A 20,295-nucleotide genomic window follows, 5' to 3' on the forward strand; every position below is an offset into this window, starting at 1 on the left:
TCAACAAAGGTCAACATGATCTGGCTCCACCTCACCTCTCCAACCTCATGTCCTACACAAACCTTCACTCCACTAGAGCCCCACTGACATCTTCACTGCCCCTCAAACATAGTAGGCAGGCTTCCACCACAGGGCCTTTGCACTGACTGTTCTCTCTACCTGGAATGCACTTCCCCAGCTGTGTCAGCACAGCCGTTCCCTCATTTCCCCCTTATCTTTACCATGAAACACTCACAGTGAGGCCTCTGCTGTGTCATTCTAGCGCTCATCCCAGCACGTCATATCCTTCTCTCTGACATTCCTTTTCTCCTTAGCATTTATCATCGACATTTTGATTTCACTTCTTGTCCGGCCCCCTCACTGGAACATAAGCTCCATATGGGCAATTCCAAGTATTCCTAGGCCTGGTAAATACCTGGCACACAGTCGGTGCTAAATAGATATTTTTTCAGTGAAGCATAGCTTCCATGATTCTAATGATTTGAGGGGAAAAGAATTTGAATTGGTTAAAAAAATCCATGTGGAGGTCAATTTTCCAAAAATATTATCGTGCCTGACAAAATATTTAATAAAACAGAGTATGTCAGGTGCTTTGTGGATTCTACCATAGGAAGCATTTAAGAATGTAAGAATTTACAACCCGGAACACTTTAATTTTAGATTTTGTCCTTTGTTGAGAGTTCCTAGTCCCTCTCCTTGGCCATCATGTTTTCTGTAACCTCTCTGCATGCAATATCATCCTGCCCTCGACTTTCATTGCCTCAATGTCAATGACTTCCTAATCAATGTCTGAAGTCACCTCTTTCCTAAGCTCTAGCTCCACATTTCCAGGCCTGGAAGCCAGAGGTCCTTCAAACACAGTCTGTGGCAAACTCATGCTTCCTTTCCCAAACACACCTCTTCTCTGTCCCCTCGGTGCAGAGCGAGCTCTTACGTTTTGTCCCCTACTGAGCCAGTCGGTGTCCCCTACTGAGCCAGTCGGTGTCCCCTACTGAACCAGTCGGTATCGGTATCATCTGTCAGTTTCTGATTCTTTCCTTCCACCCGGTATCTAATCACTCACCGAGTACCACAAACCTTAGAGTGGGGTATGCCCGTGTGAGTGGCACATTTTAAAAGACACACAGAGCCTTGAGCCGGCCAACTAGATGATAACCACCAGGAAGCAGAGGCCAGAGTGGGGTCAATGCAGACTGGAAACTGCTAGACCAGGACCTGGGAGCTAGGTGCCTGCAGAACAGAAATCTCCATGAGAGGTGACGACCTCTTGGTAAAACCCGGAGTTTTTCAGGAATTTGGGGCAAAGCTGCATGGGTAATGTTCAGCCAGGAACAGAGGAACGCTTGAGTGCTAGATCCACAAGTTTCTTGAAAGAAATTCTATACAGAGGAAAATGGCCAGCACCTGAAAAAGTCTTTGAGAAATATATAAAAGAAGCAAAAAAGTACAAATGTCACTCATATTAGCAGGACTTAAAATTAACATCACCATTTTTCATATTAGCCTACTCTTATTTTTTTAAGAAAGAAAACATTACCGATATAGCTCGGGTTTTCCCTTTAACCACAAGCTTCCTCCTTATTCCTGTCTACTTTCCACCAAGGACACTCACTATCTGGAGTTTGTGCATTCTTCCAGACCATTTTAAAATCCTTTATACATGGGGTCAGTGCCGTGGCTCATTTGGTTAATCCTCCACCTGCAGCACCGGCATCCCATATGGGGGCCGGGTTCTAGTCCCGGTTGCTCCTCTTCCAGTCCAGCTCTCTGCTGTGGCCTGGGAGGGCAGTGGAGGATGGCCCAAGTGCTTGGACCTCTGCACACGCATGGGAGACCAGGATGAAACACCTGGCTCCTGGCTTTTTCAGGTCAGTGTAGCTATGGCTGTAGCGGCCATTTGGGAGGTGAACCAACAGAAGGAAGACCTTTCTCTCTGTCTCTCTCTCTCTCTCACTAACTCTGCCTGTCAAATAAAAAAAAAAAAAAACCTTTATACACATACATATGAATTCACATGGAGACCTTTTTCATGTTTTTGGATGATTAGAAAAAGTATCATACTACTCTGGGCCGGCGCTGTGGCACAGCGGGTTAATGCCCTGACCTGAAGCGCCGGCATCCCATATGGGCACCGGTTCTAGTCCCGGCTGCTCCTCTTCTGATCCAGCTCTCTGCTATGGCCTGGGAAAGCAGTCGAAGATGGCCCAAGTCCTTGGGCCCCTGCACCCACATAGGGGACCGGGAGGAAGCTCCTGGCTTCAGCGCAGCTCCACTTGTTGCTACCAATTGGGGAGTGAACCATCTAATGGAAGATCTCTCTCTCTCTCTCTCTGCCTCTCCTCTCTCTCTGTGTAACTCTTTCAAATAAATAAAAAAAAATCTTTTAAAAAAAGACGTATTAAAAAAACTATCATACTAAAATATATTGTTCTGCAACTTGCATTTTTCCTCCAATATTTATTTCTTAGACCTTGTAATATAGGTAGATCTAGCACATTCCTTTTCATTGCCATGTAGTATTTAATTTTACAAAATACCATATATCAGAGTGCCTTGGTTTGAGTCCCAGCTCCACTCCCAGTTCCAGTTTCCTGCTAATGTGCTCTCTAGGAGGTAGTGAAAGATGGCTCAAGTACTTGGGTCCCTGCCACCAATGTGGGAGCCCTGGAAGGAGTTCCTGGGTCCTGGCCTTGGCCTGGCCCAACCCTAGCTGTTGCAGGCATTTGGGGAGTGGACTAGTAGAAAGGAGATCTACCCTCCCCCCATCACCTTTCAAATAAATTTTTAAAAAATGAAACAAAAAATAAAATAATTTTTTAAAGTGAGGAGAAATGTCTGGGGATGTCAAGTGGTCTGTGTCTTGGACATCTGAGAAGCTGAGAGTGGGAGGCCCTTGAGGGAGTTTTGAATGCACCGCTTTCTGATATGCTGATGAATATTAGTAGAAGCTGAAAGTGTTTCTTGACTAAGCAGTCATGATCCTGATAGCTTCCTTGTGGGGGCAGGTGTTTGGTGCAGTGGGTAAGACAGTGTTTGGGACCCCTGCATCCCATATCAGAGCCCTGGATCTGCTCCCAATTCCCGCTTCCTGCTGCTAAGCACCCTGGGAGACAGCAGACAGTGGCTCAAGTACTTGAGTTCCTGCCACTCACTTGGGAGACCCAGAATTAATTCCCAGTTCCTGCCTTTGGCCTGGTCCACCCCTGACTGTTTTTGCAGGTATTTGTCTCTGTGTCTGTCTCACTCTCTCATTGTCACTCAAATAAATGAAGCAAAATAAAATAGCTAAAATTATAGAAACAAAGTTTCCTTGTGATGTGGCAAGTTCTGTGTCATGACAGAGCTCAAGGGAAGACAATAAACAGTCCTGGGGATATTGGGAAAAGGAATTAAGGCCACAAGGTAGGATTTGGATGTCATGGCTTATACAAATTTTTCAATCTAGAATTTTATGATTTTACTCCTCCATATCTTATGTTTACAGGTAAATGCTTTAACTCTAATCTGTTTGTTTCACCTCCATTATCTTTAATGTTAAAGAATTTTTTTACCATCAGAAATCAATTGTTAGCTTCTGTGCCAGCTAACAGTGTTGTAATTATGAAGATGTGCTGTTCACATTTGTTGACTGAATATTTTGGAGATCTTCCAAAAATCTTCACTTCTTTTATAAAATGGTGACTTACTTTGGATTTTAATGTTTAGAATGTCATTTTCTTTTACAGAATAAAATGGTATTAACTGAAATACTCTGTAAGTCAAAAGCCAAAAGGGATTCAATGTTCTAAATGTTTATTAATTTTGTCTCAAAGGTTAACAGCTTTTGCTTTAAGAGTACTTGGACAAGTAAATAAATATGTAGAACATAACCAAAACTCAATTTGTAATTCTTTATTATGGCTGGTTGAGAATTGCCAATTAGAAAATGGATCTTTTAAGGACGATTCCAAGTATCAACCAATAAAATTACAGGTAAGGAAACCAAGTATGTAAATTAGCAATAGTTTTATTTATATACAAGTTTGAGTTTCATTCTCAACCTATTATGAGAACATGAAGAAGACAGGAAAAAATATATGTACACTTGCAAGAAACTCCCTCTGTGAATGGCCAAAGAATATGAAAGGCCTCCCTGTACTCTCTAAAGTCAAGAGATCTTCAGACGGTTCACTAGAGGTCAGATAAGAGATATCTTAGATTCTTCATATCACAGACCCTCCTGGTTCCTAGGAGTACATTCTACAGCTCTCGCAGTGAGTAAAATGTACTAATTTGTCCACGTGCCATTGGTGTGGAATCTATACCTAAAGTTCAGAGCCTTCTTGCAGCTCAGAGCTGCATGGTATTGTCATGAAAGACAGGACCCTATATCCCTGTTAGTAAAAGAGATTGGGGCTGATTTATAGCAGAGTGCAACAAAGCATTACTTGAGACTAGAATCTACTTATAAGTTTGAATTATCGAGTAATTATAACATCACTCTAAGACATCTCAGTAATGTCTTAGAATTCAATAGAATATTTTTGTTTCTTATCTCTCCCATCCAATCTCTCCTATCAGGCATGAGTGAGTTCTGTGATTCACAGTGGGTTTCATAGGACTCCTGGAATAAGTGGAGACAACTGAAATCATCTAGTTGGTATTTGAAAAGTAAAACACTATAACATTTTTTCTTGAGATACTCACAAATCTATCTATCCATCCATCTATCTATTTATTTATCCACAATCATTCAACAACATTGACTGAGCACCTGATATGGTAAGGATGGGCCCCAGATGTATCCTTGCCACAAAAGAGTTCATGCACTGGTAGAAAAAGTAGGGTATACATGCGAGTATAGGAGCTGGTGTTGTGTAGACCGTAACACAGCCGCCTGCAGTGACACGTCCCTGATGATGGCCTGAGAAAGTCAGCAAAAGATGGTCCAAGTGTTTGGGCCCCTGCCACCCACATAAGAGACCCAAATGAAACAAACTCCTGGCTCCTGGCTTCTACCTGGCCCAGCGCTGCCCATTGTGGCCATCTGGGGAGTGAACCAGCAGATGGAAATCCCTCTCTCTGTCCTCTCTATCTGTAAATCTGACATTCAAACAAATATCCTTTTTAAAAAAAAATGCTGGTATGAACACTAGCAACTCTTATCAAAATGCAAGTTCATGTACTTATTAAATAAGTGTATACTGAATATATACTAAATATAACAGTGAACAAAATAGGTGTTGCCACATGCTGTAAAGCTTACAGTTTAGCAGAGAAGTCAGAATTATGTCATTTCAAGCATATGATACATGCTAAGAAAAGTTAATGTAGTAGTTGAAGGCAGGAGATTTAACCTATACTGGGGAAGTTGCTAAAATGAGTTGACCAGGTTCTGGGAGGTAAGTACTGAAGGAACCAGAAAGAGTGTTCCAAGTAGAGCAGACAGCACACTTAGCATTCTTTTTCAGGGTTAATACTAGTCTTTATTTTTTTGTTGAAAATTTAAATTCTATTATATTTTATGTTGTAAAACATGATATTTAGATCTATGTATACAATGTGAATGACTAAGTGAGCTAATTAATATATGCGTTACCTCACATAATAACCATTGGGTTTTTTTGTGTGTGTGCGTGTGGTGAGAACATTTAAAATCTATTCTCTCGATAATTTCCAAGTACTACAGAATACGTCATTATTAACAATAGTCACCATGCTGGATCTCCTGAATTCATTCTTGGCTAAATTAAAATTTTCTTCCTTTGACCAACATCTTTCCAATTATCCTCTGATTCCAAGCCTTTTATTTTTATTTTCTACTGCTGTGAGTTCAACTTTTTTACATTCTACATACAAATAAGTGACATCATGCTGTATTTATCTTTCTATCACTTAGTGTAGTATCTTCTAGGTTCATCTGTGTTGTCAAAAATGACAAGATTCATTTCTTTTGAAAGGTGAAATAGTATTCTGGTGTGTGTGTGTGCGTGTTTCCTTTATCCAGTCATCCATTGATGGACATTTAGGTTGATTGCATATCTTGGCTTTTGAACATGGGAGTGCAGATGTCTCTTCATATACTGATTTCATTTCCTTTGGCTGAGTAACCAAAAGTGAAGTCACTGGCTCACATGATACTTCTATTTTTAATGTCTGTACTGTTTTCCATAAAGGCTGTACAAATTTACATCCCCACTAACAATGTGCAGTGCTTCTCTTTCCTACATTTCCTTGACAACACTTTTTATCTCTTGTCTTTTTGTAATAGTCATCCTAAGAGGTTGGTATCTCACTGTATTTCACTTTGTATTTGCCTGATTATTAGTGATTAAGCATTTTTCTACATATTTGTTAGGTCATTTTGAATTAGAAGGGGAAAGTGATTCATCCAGCAGACTGAGAGGTAGATCGTGAGGGGTTGGTGAGAAGGAGAGATGAACATGGAAAGGCACTGAGGGGAGGCTGGAGTTGTGGTGCAGGGGGTTGGGCCACAGCCTGCAATGCCAGCGTTCCACATGGGCACCAGTTTGAGTTCTGGCTGCTCTACTTCCAATCCAGCTCCCTGCTAATGTGCCTGGGAAAGCAGCAGAGGATGGCCCAAGTCCTTGGGCCCCTGCACCCACATGGGAGATTCTGGCTCCTGTTTTGGCCTGTCAGAGCCCCATTTGTGGCCATTGGGAGGTGAGCCAGAGGATGGAAGATCTCTCTCTGTCTCTCCTTCTCTCTCTGTAACTCTATCAAAAATTAATTAATTTTAAAAAGGCACTGAGATAAGTGAGGAGTCCCCGAGCTTATTGAGGAACAATAAGCAGTCCAGCTGAAGTACATGATGGGAAAGAGTGGGAGACAAAGTGCAAAATAGGTACTAGAACCAAGAAATTTCACTTTAAAGACATCATTTCACTCTCCTTTTGAAACATCACTTATTTTTAGGGTACCCTGCCGGTGGAAGCCAAAGAGAACAGCTTGTATCTTACAGCCTTTACAGTGATTGGAATTAGAAAGGCCTTTGACCTATGTCCCCTGCTGGTGAGTAAAAATTTTTCTCTCTCTAGACCCATCACTTATTCTGTACCAAATACTGGAGGGGCCACCAATCAGAAGACACTTGGTCTCCAAATCTTTTCCTTCTTTTCACATTACTTGAAACCAACCTTAGCTGCAGGATGAAAGGATTTTAGAAATGTTGCAGGGATTAAAGATACCCTAGTCCAAGCTACTTGATAGTTGAGAAAGCTAAGGCCTGAGAGTATGAGTTTGATTGCTCTGTGTCATGGGACTAGAACCAATAACTAGAACTATGATGGGAAAATGACCCAGTGTCCTTAGCGTCCCTCTCTTACTTCTGCTAAGTCTTACCATATGTGCATTAGTGTTATTCTATAGTTGAGTCCTTCTGTATCCTGCAGGTGCTAAGGATATACAATAGGTTTGCTCCCTTGGGTTGTACAGTTTCATTTGCTTAGAAGATGGGGGGAGGGGAATAGAAGATATGCCTAAGTGAATCAACACAGAAGACTCCAAACATCCGTGGAATTGACACAATGCTCTGGGAAGAGAGAGCTCCGTGAGCGATGTTAAACACTCTTGCCTGAAAATCAGAAGTCAATCATGTATATCCTTCAAACCAGGATACAGAACTAAGATGCAAAATCTCAAGAGGATTAGCAAGACTGCAACCACAAAACAAAGCCACTTTTCAAAGTTTGTTTCAAAAGCATTGGTTTTTATACTTAAGATAAAATAAAAAGGGAGCTGGCTTTTACCTTGAAGTTAAGACATCCTAATCCCACATCAGAGTGTCTGGATTTGAGTGCTGGTTCTAGCTTGACTCCAGCTACCCTCCAATGCAGACCCTGAAAAGCAGTGGTGATGGCTCAAATAATTGGGTTCCTGCCACCCATACAAAAGACCTGCATTGTATTCACAGCTCCTGGCTCCAACCATTGCAGAATTTGGAGAGGAAACCAACAGATAGGAGCTCTCTCTATCTGTCTCTCTCTTTCTCTCTGTCCCTGAGTGTCTATATCTCTACCTTGCAAAACTTTTAAAAATAATAAAACTCTTAAAAGCAATAATCAACAAGGACCAGTTTCCAGAGCCCTAGACAACAAATTGGTATCTGGTGGCCACATGAGCAAGAGACGCATTGTGGGCCGGCGCTGTGGCTTAACAGGCTAATCCTCCGCCTTGCGGCACCAGCACACCGGGTTCTAGTCCCGGTTGGGGCGCCGGATTCTATCCCGGTTGCCCCTCTTCCAGGCCAGCTCTCTGCTATGGCCCGGGAAGGCAGTGGAGGATGGCCCAAGTCCTTGGGCCCTGCACCCACATGGGAGACCAGGAGAAGTACCTGGCTCCTGACTTCGGATTAGCGCTCTGCGCCGTCTGCAGCGGCCATTGGAGGGTGAACCAACGGCAAAAAGGAAGACCTTTCTCTCTGTCTCTCTCTCTCTCACTATCCACTCTGCCTGTCAAAAAAAAAAAAGAGAGAGAGAGAGAGAGAGACGCATTGTGGAGCTGAGAGAGGAGGAGCCAGGCAGGAGGCTAGCAGCTTTATATCAGGCTTTTTCCTGACCCACTCCCCAGAATCACTAGGACAAAGTGACAGGGACTCTTCACAGGAATTCTTAGAATTAAAAAATATTTTGGCATTTTGGGGTTTTCTACTTTTTTTTAATTATAACTCTTTTTTGGACATGTGAGCCCATCTCAGCTATGCTGAGAAGGACTCCTGAAAGCTGTATCTGTGCTTGGTGCCTCTTCCTGGAAGCTAGACCTGACGCTGGAATCAGAAACCAAAGGGACAAAACTTCAAAAGAGGAAGTGAGAATTCAGAGACCGAAAGCTCAGCCTAATTTGAACAATCGCATTGTCCTTTTGGCTGTGATGCTCTGCCTGTTTTCTTGGAAGGATTTTCTTCCCTGAGCCGCCGTCCATTTCTACCCAATCAGTCCTCTTTCCACCCTTCACCTTGTCAGGATGCTGTGACCTGAGGGTGGCTCCCATCAGTTGATATCCCGATGCTTTGCCAAGAAGCTTAGGGGTCTTTTGTTCCTGTTTCTAGAAAATCAGCACAGCTCTAACGAAAGCTGAGAACTTTCTGCTTGAAAATACCCTCCCAGCCCAGAGCACCTTTACCCTGGCCATCGCAGCTTACGCGCTCTCCCTGGGAGACAGAACTCACCCACAGTTTCGTGCCATCGCCTCAGCCCTGAAGAGGGCAGCCTCAGTTAAAGGTATGACTCACTCCATATGCTAGATCACAGATGTTCATTAAGCACATAGATTCTCCTGATTCTGGGGAGTGAGTGGCATGCGAAGTTCAGTGAGATATAGCCCTTGCCCTCATGGAATAAACCATGGCAATCCCATGCAGTAGGTGTTGTTCATCATTCATTCCGTAAATACTTACTCCTCCCTTTATTTGACAAATAGGTATTGAGTAGTCTGTGGATGCCTCCTACATGCCAGGCACTTTTCTAGGCTCTGGGGATAAAGCAACATACAAAACAGACCCCCAAAAATCTAGGCCCTCAAGAAGCTTACATTCTGATATGAGAGGAAAAATAAAACAGTGACTAATCAAAACTGAATAAATTGGTGATGACTGATATGAAGTAAAATCAAACAGGGAGAGGAGAAAACGTGAGGATATGGGCTGGTTATTCTCAATAGGATGATTGGGCACAAGCCTCTCGGAGATGGGATGTGAGACCCGAAAGAAGGTAAGAGAGCAGGCCCTGTGGCTGCCTAGAAGGGTGTTCCTGGGGGAGGAACAGCAGGTGCCGAAGCAGAAGACACATGAACTCCAAGGACAAGGAGTGCAATGTGACTGCAGAGGCACAGCATGAGTCCAAAGTGAGGTCCTGGAAGCAAAGGGTGGGGGAGCCAGAGACGGTCATGTTGTAAGGTAGAGGTCATTACAGGGGCTCTCCAAGGCTTCTGTGTGCAGCTGTGCAGTGGACAAGGCACTTCAAGCAAGCAGGTGGATTGACACTGAAATTCAGCCACACATCCTGGGTTAGGGCTGCTTCCACCCAGAGCAAGGAATGCCTTGTCACATTCATGTGGGAGCCAAAGGAAACCTTAGAACTTTACCACTTCTTAGGGTTAGAAGGGAAGCCACAAAGTGACCTGGTCTGTATTTTTCCAAGTTTACTATAAACATATGCATTTTGTTTAAATAATAAAGCTACTGCTTCCTGGAGGCCAGGAGTACAGAAACAGAGAATAGCAGAAATCATTGGCATGACTGGGAACTTCTGAACCCTCTCCTGAGGTTTTATAAAAGTTTTATAAATCTTACATGAGGTTCACAGCTGCCTACAATATTTCACTCTGTCATCACTGTAAAATGAATACATTTTAACATGTGCTTCAAAACCATTTGTACAATTCTTTAAAAATAACACAGAAGAAATGTCTTGGGCATTGTAAGATAAAGATCATAAAACGATAGAATTTAAGAGGTAGAAGGGAACTTAATAATTCAAATATTGTTTGAACTGGGAGTTTATAACTCTCAACTAAACCTTTCCTTTTAAATACAACAAATCTGGCATCTGAGAGTAAGGGAAATATTTTGTCCAAATTCATGCAAATAATAAAGATATTTATCTGATACAAATACAGATACATCAAAATTTTACTAACTTCAACAATTACTTCCAAGTATATTTTACTGTTTCATAAAAAAAAGGATTGCTACAAACAGTATCTGAGGTGGCAGATTTAAATGACTTTTGCAATAACAAACAAATATAAATTAGAATCAAATTAATGAAAAGTGCTGCATATATGAAACTATCTTTGGTGCTTTAAATTTGTGTCATCCTTGCGCAGGGGCCATGCTAATCTTCTCTGTATCATTCCAATTTTAGTATATGCGCTGCCTAAGCAAGCACGGTGCTTTAAATGCAAAGAAAATAACCAAAGACCAAACTAAGGCTTTTTGGATGTGAACTTTTTCCATTAGGGAAAAAAGTTTACCCATTTATCTTGTAGTATTAGTAATAGCGGTCCTTAAATGTACATGGTGCTTTCTGGTTTATAAAAACTTTTACATTTGTAATGTCTTTGAGTTTTACTGAACAGAAGGAAGCATCATCTACACTGTAAGTGTTATCCAGCTGAGCCCCACAGAACTCAAGGGGCTTACTCAAGGTGAACCTAGGTCTACTAATTCCCAATTCATCATACTTTCCATTCTACTATAATACCTCTTCCTGTTCGTATGGACATTCTATGTTGATCTTTGAAAATAAAAAATTAGAAAAAGCACTGTATTAAGAGATTCTGTTTTGTGTTGGCCACCTTAAGGACATTCTTCTTACAATAAGAAAATAAGTAACTTCTATAAACCAGAAAGCCACCAGTATTGTTATGTCAAGTTCACATTTTTAATCATGCTAATGAATGGCAATTGTTGATATGCAGGTGGTAGTCCACCCATTTACCGTTTTTGGAAAGATGGTCTTCAACAGCATAAAGACACTTCGGCACCTAACGCTGGCACAGCAGGCATGGTAGAAACCACTGCCTATGCTTTGCTCACCAGTCTGAACTTGAAAGAGATGAATTATGTTAACCCGATCATCAAATGGTTGTCCGAAGAACAGAGGTACGGAGGTGGCTTTTATTCAACCCAGGTAATGTTTCTTTGTCTTTTTTCATCCTTGTGGAAACCTTTCTATTGTCTCCCAAACCACACATTCCACACCCACAGGCCTCCATGCTTTTGTCCACCAAATGAACATAACATAGATATGAATAGATGTCTGGGATTGAAGGGCCCCCAGAGGCTAACTGAATTGATACCCTTATTATACAAAGGAGGAAATGAGCCCAGGGAAGCTCACTTAAGGAATTTGCAGAAGAATCAAGATCAGAGCTTATGTCTCCTGTTGCCAAACCCAGAACTTCCTTTTTATTTCTTAATGACCATGAAAGGCTAGTAAGGTTATTAGTAATTGCATCACATCCTATGTAATAGACAGTGGTTGCCATGTAGTCGAAGGTACTAATGTTCCTTGCCCTGCAAAAAAAATAAATAAATACAGAAGGAGAGAAATACTGAGTGGTGTATGCTTACTTATCTATCAATGCAAACTCAGATGAGTGTGCATATTTTCTGTTATACATAACTACTATGTGGTTGTGTAATTGTTGCATACAGTCATGCAGCACATAATGACACTGCAGACAACAACAAACTGCTACACAATGGGTTAGTACAAATAAAGTTATGATGGAGCTCAAAATCCCTGTGACTTAGTGATGTTAGCTGTTATAACTTTTTTTTTCTGACAGGCAGAGTTAGACAGTGAGAGAGAGACAGAGAGAAAGGTCTTCCTTTTCCATTAGTTCACCCCCCAAATTGCCGCTGGAGCCAGGTGCATCCTCCTGGTCTCCCATGCAGGTGCAGGGCCTAAGCACTTGAGCCATCCTCCACTGCCTTCCCGGGCCACAGCAGAGAGCTGGACTGGAAGAGGAGCAACCAGGACTAGAACCTGGCGCCCCAACTGGGAGTAGAACCCAGAGTGCCGGTGCCACAGGCGGAGGATTAGCCAAGTGAGCCGCGGCGCCGGCCTGTTATAACGTCTTAACATAGCACATCACTCACATGTTTGTGGTGATGCTGGAACAAACAAACACATTGTGCTGCAAGTTGTATAAAAGGATAGCACATACAGTTATGTACAGTAAATAAGTCTTGATAATGATAATAAATGACTATGGTACTGGTTTTATTCAATATTATTTTAAGGTATATTCCTACTTGTGAAGAAAAATTTTACTGTAAAACACTCTGCCCTGGTACATATGTGCCCTGCTTACTCCATCTCTTACTGCATCTGGGTTTGTAGAACTCTACGGTGTACTCACATTAACAAATTCGTCTAGCAACACAAGTCTCAGAAAATATCCCACTAGGAAGCAATGCATGATTATATATCTGTATTCAAAGTGTAGTTCAATTGTTAACATCTTCCATGTGCCCTGGATGTTTAGCTAATGATGGAGTTCATATTGTGTGCATTGTGTTTGAGTGTCTGTGTGTTTGTGTGTGTGTGTGTGTGTAGAGGTAGAGGTAGAGGTAGCAGGGTCTCTCAGTCTCTCATGATTAATTTAGTGCTCATCTAAGGATTTCCTCATGCATATAATTGTAGGCTTACCAGAAAATAGTACCATGTTTATTTGCTGCCTGGGGACATAGGCAGAGGATGTGGCCAAGTATTTAATATTTCTGACCTAGTTATTTTTTGTGCTAATATGGAAGAATACTATAGACTGGGTAATTTATGATGAACAGAAGTTTGTTAGTTAACTCAAAGTTCTGGAGGTTGGGAAGTCCTTGATCAGATGTCAACATCTGGCAAGGGCCTTCTACCTCATTCCATGACAATAAGGAAGGGGGAGGCAAACTAGTCCTTTTATAAGGAACCCACTTCTAAAATAATGGCATTAATCTGTTCTTAATTAGGCTCTGCCTCCCAATAGTGCCACATTGGTGATCAAGTTTCCAACACATGAACTTTGGGGACACATTTGAAGCAAGCCAACACCAAGAACGATCTATGATATATTACCTACTTGCCCCACCAATCTTACAAATTCAGCTTGAAAGGAAAACAATTAACTGTTCATGACAGTAGTACATGTTGAGATGAATGATATGAAGGGCAGAAGGGGAACAGTAAAATAGAATAATAGGAGGGGGAGTTATGGCCTCACTGCAGAGATATTTAAGCTGTGACAGAAGCATGAGAAATAGTGACCATATAGAGTTGGAGGAAGGAGTGACTTGCCTGAGGTAACAAGTACAGAATATGAAGAGGACCTGGAACTGAAGCCACACTTCCTTCCTCACCCTGCCAACAACGCATCCCTACTGAGGAGGGAGGGACCCCCTCCACCCATGATGGGGCTCTTAACCCATGTCAGCCAGTCAGCTGGAGGTTCATCTCCAGACAGCGCTGCCCTACCCTCTCATAAGAAAGTGAATTTGGAAACAAGGAGTTCATAAATGAGCTAAACATGTTTTTGTGCCTTGTTGGTTGTTGATAGGATACAATTAATGCCATCGAAGGCCTGACAGAATATTCTCTCCTGGTTAAACAACTCCAACTGAATATGGACATCAATGTCTCTTACAAGCACAAAGGTAACTTCCAGAATTACAAGATCACAGAGAAGAATTTCCTTGGGAAGCCAGTAGAGGTAAATGAAGAATTTTTCATAATATTTTATAATAGGAGTAGTGTTAAAATCATCTGTCCCACCCTTATTTCACAAATGTATTTATTTACTACTTAGACATGTTCTGAGTGTCTTCTAAGTTGTAAGCAGGGTGCCTGCTCTAGCCTGGTCACTGGGGATTCAAAAGTGAAACCCATATGTTGGAGCGATAGTCGTTTAAATAGACAAATGAGCAAGAAGAACCTGAGTGGCCATGTAGAAGTACACAGAGGGCCTCTTGATCCAGATGAAAGATAGAAGGAGTTTGTCAAATATGTCCAGATGTGAGGATTAACTCTGGAAGAAACAGGAAAGAAAGAATGTTCCAGACATATAATAACACACATGACAGTACCGCAGTAAAATAAGAGAAAAGATGTGTTTGGGAGTCTGCTGTTGATTCTGACCCCAGACACACGTGACACTGTGACCAAGCTGGAATTGGCCTTTAGGTCCCGCAATTCCTTGTCCCATATCTTTTGCTACCGCTGGATTTTTGAAAGTGAAAAGTTTGCTGGTTTATGAAAAATTGCCAAAGAAAAAGACTTATTGGAAAAACTAGATTCTGTGCTAATACTAGCTGCCAGTATACTGCTGCTAATACTTATTTTTCTGATTACTATGTTTATGTTATATTCAAGTAAAGTTGGAAATAGTCCTCACCATTCACATCCTCCACAAATCTGTTTGTGAAAAGTAAATAGGCATAAAAAATTCCAAATTTAAGGCAAAAATTACAAACAGATGACCCATAGGAAAATGTTTATAGAAATGGATATAGATATACACAAAGACATAGAAGCTAAATTTAAAGATCCAAAGATTTGAATAAAAATCTGATGCACAATTATCCCTAAAAAAAACAAAAGATCTGGTGACAGACATCTGGATGCTGGTAGGCCTTCTTCAACTGGTTGCATCCCCACCGTCACACTTCTTGCCTGGGCCTCTGCAGGCATTTGTGCATCTCCTTTCCTGGGAACGTTCAGAGCTCCCCAGAGATTCACGTTCTGAGTTAATCTCTAAACAGGAGCTCTTGGCCTGAGGAGCACGGTGGGCCTATCTGAGGGCGTTGGAACTGTTCTTGTCTGCAGGGGCAGTACAGTCCAGGGCCTCTTGTCATCTTAGTGTAACATAAACCTCAGCCCAGCATGCTGCCTCCCTGTGAAACCTGAGTTGCTGTGATCTAGGTTGGAATTCTTGACACCAGAATTCCCCGAAATGTGCTGCATGAAAGAATACTAGGTGGGCAAGTACATGGGGGAAATTCTCGTCTGAATGAAGTTAGACAACTTACTTGGTAGAAGATTCTCCTGCTCTTTAACATGTGCGTGACTAATTGTGGTGAGTCCAAGGCAGACAGAGGGCAGAGGCAGGGCACAAGGCACAGCACTCCCAAATTCATGTCAGTGGAAGCTGCTTCGCATGCAGCACCCCAAGGCACTCATTTTCCAGTAATTGCTGCTATATTCTGTCAGAAAATAGGAAATGTGACCTACTTTTCCTACATTTACTTAAATTTGAAGGACGGATTAGCACACTTTAATGTATACCAGATCCCTTTTGCACTTTGTGCTAAGCCAGGGGAAGGGGAAGGGGAGGCCTCAGAGCAGGAGGAGAAAAGAGCCAACTCTGCAGTTCCTTGCTCTAAATGTTCTCTCCCAAATTTGCCACAAATCAGGGAGTATTTGGGTGATAGGGTTTCTCCGGAAGGGAGAATTACTCAACTCAGCTCATGTCTTCACTTTCGTCCTGGCAGAGCGAGAAGAACCACAGCAACTCGGGATTTGGCAAGCTGGGGTGGGGTGCCAGGGGCGTGGGGTAGGGCACCAGAGGCCTTGATAAACAGAGGACAGTGACAGTGAGCCATCAAGGGGCGGGAGAGGGGTTCCAGGGAGAAAGTAGGAAAGGGCCTACAGTAGACTGCACTCCCTTTAAAGTGTGTGGAGGTACCCTGTTCTCCGTGTTAATGAAACCAGTCTCCACTGGGAATGCTGATTTGGAGCTAGACGTTGAGAAAAATTTATTCACTTGGCAAAAGGAAATGAAGACCCATTTTTACCGTAGCCATATATAAATGAAACTGTAACCAACAGCAGCCTCTGATGTACTGATTCTGTTGGCTCTCTCAGGAGATCTTCAACATCCTATGTATGTGTTAAGGGAAAAGGGGAGTTCCCTCATTTTTTAGAGCCTATCTGGACATAAATTTTCAATGCCTTGTCCATTTACTCCCACAAGAGCTCTGGGAGGGGTCTGGTATGTGTCAGCCCCCTCTTTTTGTTGTTCTCTCCTCCTTCCCTATCAAAGAATAAAAGAAATCACAGTCTCTCTATCCACCTTTCCAGGTGCCTCTCGACGATGACCTTGTCATCAGCACAGGCCATAGCAATGGCTTGGCTACAGTGCATGTAAGTATTTGATTAAGAGCCAATAAAGGTTGTGTCTGTTTGTGCTAGCGACTTCACCACAAAGTCACAGATATCAGACTTTGGGTAACTAAATGACTAGAGTAGGATTCCTTCCGTTTTTTCTTGTCATGGAAAGTCTTTATTTCCTCGTTTCTGAAGGACAGCATTCCTGGATACAGTATTCTTGGCTGGCACTCAATTTACTTATGATCATGACCGTGTTAATCTTTGTATGTAACACATTCTGTATATTTGTGGAAATTATATATCTAGAATTATACAGCTATATAATTTTTATGTGTGTATACAAGAGTACTTCCTAAAGTCTGTGGAGTCAGTACAACAGTTAAGAAGCTGGTTGGGATATCTGTGTCCCATTTTGGAGTGCCTATGTTTGAATCCCAGCTCTACTCCCAACTCCAGCTTCCTGCTAATGCACACCTTTGGAGGCAAGTAGCTGGGTACCTGCCACCCACATGAGAGACTCGAATTGAATTCCCAGATCCTGGGTTTGATCTGGCCCAAAACAGCTGTTGTGGGCATTTGGGAAGTGAACCAGCAGATGGGAGATCTCTCTTCTCTCTCTATCTGCCTTTCAAATTTAATTAATTAACCAAATTAAAAGTTCATGGAAATAGGATTAAAAGATGTTTATTTTGGCACAAAAATTTGAAATTATGCCTGCAAAAAGTCTTCAAAATTCATGGAAAATGCATATGATGAAAAATTATGCATGGATTTCAAACAATTTTGTGCCAAAATAAATTTTTTATCATTTAATTCCATTTTCCATGAACTGTATTTTTTTTAAACATTTATTTATTTATTTAAAAGGCAGAGTGTTAAATCTTTTAAAAAAGGTGGGGGGGGGGCGGGCGGGCACTGTGTTGCAGTGAGCTAAGCCTCTACCTGTGGCACTGGCATCCCACTTCCAATTCAGGTCCCAGCTGCTCCACTTCCGATCCATATGTCTGCTATGGCTTGGGAAAGCAGTGGAAGATGCCCCAAGTCCTTGGGCCCCAGCACCTGAGTGGGAGACCTGGAACAAACTCCTGGCTTCTGATCAGCTCAGCTCTGGCCTTTGTGGCCATTTGGGGAGTGAACCAGCAGATGGAGGACCTCTCTCACTCTCTGCCTCTGCCTCTCTGTAACTCTACCTTTCAAATAAATAAATAAATCTTTTTTGAAAAATAAAAAATAAAGGACAGAGAGAGAGAGAGAGAGAGAGATCGTCCATCCACTGGTTCACTCCCCAAATGGCCTCAATGGCCAGAGTTGGCCAAAATGAAGTCAGGAGCCAGGAGCTTCTTCTGGGTCTCCCATGTGGGTGCAGGGGCCCAAGCATTTGGGCCATCTTCTGCTGCTTTCCCAGGCCATTAACAGGGAGCCAGATAGGAAGTGGAATAGCTGGGACTTGAACTGGCACCCATATGGGATGGTGGCACTGCAGGTAATGATAGCTTTACCTGCTACACCACAGTGCCAGCACCTCACTGAACTATTTGAAGTACCCTCATATGTATACATATATGACACATGTGGACACGTACGTGTATGTTTGTGTATGTATGCATATAATTTTTCTGTGGTTAGTAACAGTCATGTCTAACTTATCTAGCATATCTGGGGACAGAGGAATCATGTAAAGGTTTGTTTCTTTTATTTTAGCTATTTGGCAGTTGCAAGTTTTCTAAGCTATCTGTATATGTCCATACAGAATTAAACTGCCTGTTTTGAGCATAAATGAACATTCTATTGATTATGCGATATCACCTTACCTCTGTCAGAATGGCTAAAATCTAAAACACAGAGAGTAACAAATGCTGGTGAGGATGTGGAGAAAGGGGAACACTTACACACTGTTCTTGGGAATGTAAATTAATGTGGTCACTGTGGAAAACAGTGTGGAGATTTCTTAAACAACTAGAGATAGACTTATCATATGATCCAGCGATCCCACTACTAGATATATACCCCAAAGACTTGAACACAATGTGTCAAGAACATACCTGTACCACCATGTTTATAGCAGCACTGCTCACAATAGCCAAATTCTGAAATCAATCAAGGTGTCCATAATCAGATGAATGGATAAAGAAAATGTGGTATATGTACACAGTGGAATGTTATTCATCTATAAAAAGAATGAAATTTTACCATTTGCAGCAAAATGGTTGCAATTGGAGGACATCATTTTGAGTGAAATAAGCTGGACCCAAAAAGATGAATACAGCATTTAGCTCCCTTATATGTGAGAGCTAATATTTAAAAAGAGAGAGAGAGAGAAAGAGAAATGTCTGTATCAGTGTTGCTACAAATATAATTTTGTAAAACTTTGTTTTATACCTTTGTCAAGCCATTGATTAAGTATGTTATATTACTATAGTTTTAATGATCTGTGATTACTTTAAAATTTACTGTATAAAATGGGTGAAATGGTCATTTTTTTCTGTTGAATTATTGTTTATAGCCATTATTTATATTCTCACTAAATTAAGGTCTTTTTACTTGCTAAACTTCTTTTTTGTGAAGTTTTTTTTAAAAGATTTATTTATTTATTTGAAAGTCAGAGTTACACAGGGATATGGAGAGGCAGAGAGAGAGAGAGAGAGAGAGAGAGAGAGAGGTCTTCCATCCTCTGGTTCACTCCCCAATTGGCCACAATGGCCAGCGCTAAGCCAATCCAAAGCCAGGAGCCAGGAGCTTCTTCTGGATCTCTCATGCAGGTACAGGGCCCAAGGACCTGGGCCATCTTCTGCTGCTTTTCCAGGCCATAGCAGATCAGAAGTGGAGCAGCCGGGACTCGAACTGGCGACCATATGGGATGCCGGCACTGCAGGCTGGGGCTTTACCTGTTATGCCACAGTGGCCCCTTGGTGAAGGATTAAGCCTTTTTACAGTAATGTAAATTTAGAATATATTATCACAAAAACTAATAAAAGACAGAAAGGGAAATGAAGGGGGAGGAAGGATGGGAATATAATGTTCTTAGAATCGTATCTACAAATCATACTGAATATGTTAAAAACTAATTAACTAGCTGGTGCCGTGGCTTAACAGGCTAATCCTCCACCTTGCGGCACCAGCACACCAGGTTCTAGTCCCAGTTGGGGCGCCGGATTCTATCCCGGTTGCCCCTCTTCCAGGCCAGCTCTCTGCTATGGCCCGGGAGGGCAGTGGAGGATGGTCCAAGTGCTTGGGCCCTGCACCCACATGGGAGACCAGGAGAAGCACCTGGCTCCTGGCTTCGGATCAGCGCGATGCGCCAGCCGCAGAGGCCATTGGAGGGTGAACCAACGGCAAAAAGGAAGACCTTTCTCTCTGTCTCTCTCTCTCTCACTATCCACTCTGCCTGTCAAAAAAAAAAAAAAAAAAAAAACAACAACTAATTAACAATTTCTGGGGCCGGCGCAGTAGCTCACTTGATTAATCCTCTGCCTACGGTGCTGGCATCCCATATGGGCGCCAGGTTCTAGTCCCGGCTGCTCCTCTTCCACTCCAGCTCTCTGCTGTGGCCCGGGAAAGCAATGGAGGATGGCCCAAGTGCTTGGGCCCTGCACCCGCATGGGAGACCAGGAGGAGGCACCTGGCTCCTGACTTCGGATTGGCATAGTGCCGGCCATAGCGGCCATTTGGGGGGTGAACCAGCGGAAGGAAGACCTTT

At 42.3% G+C, this 20,295-nt stretch overlaps 1 protein-coding gene and 1 non-coding gene across 2 annotated transcripts in view; one reads left to right on the forward strand and one right to left on the reverse strand.

Moving 5' to 3' along the window:
- Positions 1-20,295, forward strand: part of C5 (complement C5) — an 86,394-nt gene that overhangs the window by 47,936 nt on the left and 18,163 nt on the right. Inside the window, exons 26-31 of the mRNA XM_062207652.1 lie at positions 3,813-3,972; positions 6,916-7,011; positions 9,047-9,218; positions 11,419-11,630; positions 14,050-14,202; positions 16,569-16,631. Of these exons, the coding sequence (XP_062063636.1) occupies positions 3,813-3,972; positions 6,916-7,011; positions 9,047-9,218; positions 11,419-11,630; positions 14,050-14,202; positions 16,569-16,631 (856 nt within the window). The remainder of the gene's footprint in view (positions 1-3,812; positions 3,973-6,915; positions 7,012-9,046; positions 9,219-11,418; positions 11,631-14,049; positions 14,203-16,568; positions 16,632-20,295) is intronic.
- Positions 10,780-10,886, reverse strand: LOC133772156 (U6 spliceosomal RNA). The gene has a single exon (XR_009867756.1). It is a non-coding gene; the product is annotated as a U6 spliceosomal RNA (small nuclear RNA).

The sequence above is a fragment of the Lepus europaeus genome, chromosome 12 (assembly GCF_033115175.1).
Source record: "Lepus europaeus isolate LE1 chromosome 12, mLepTim1.pri, whole genome shotgun sequence".
Lineage (NCBI taxonomy): Eukaryota > Metazoa > Chordata > Mammalia > Lagomorpha > Leporidae > Lepus > Lepus europaeus.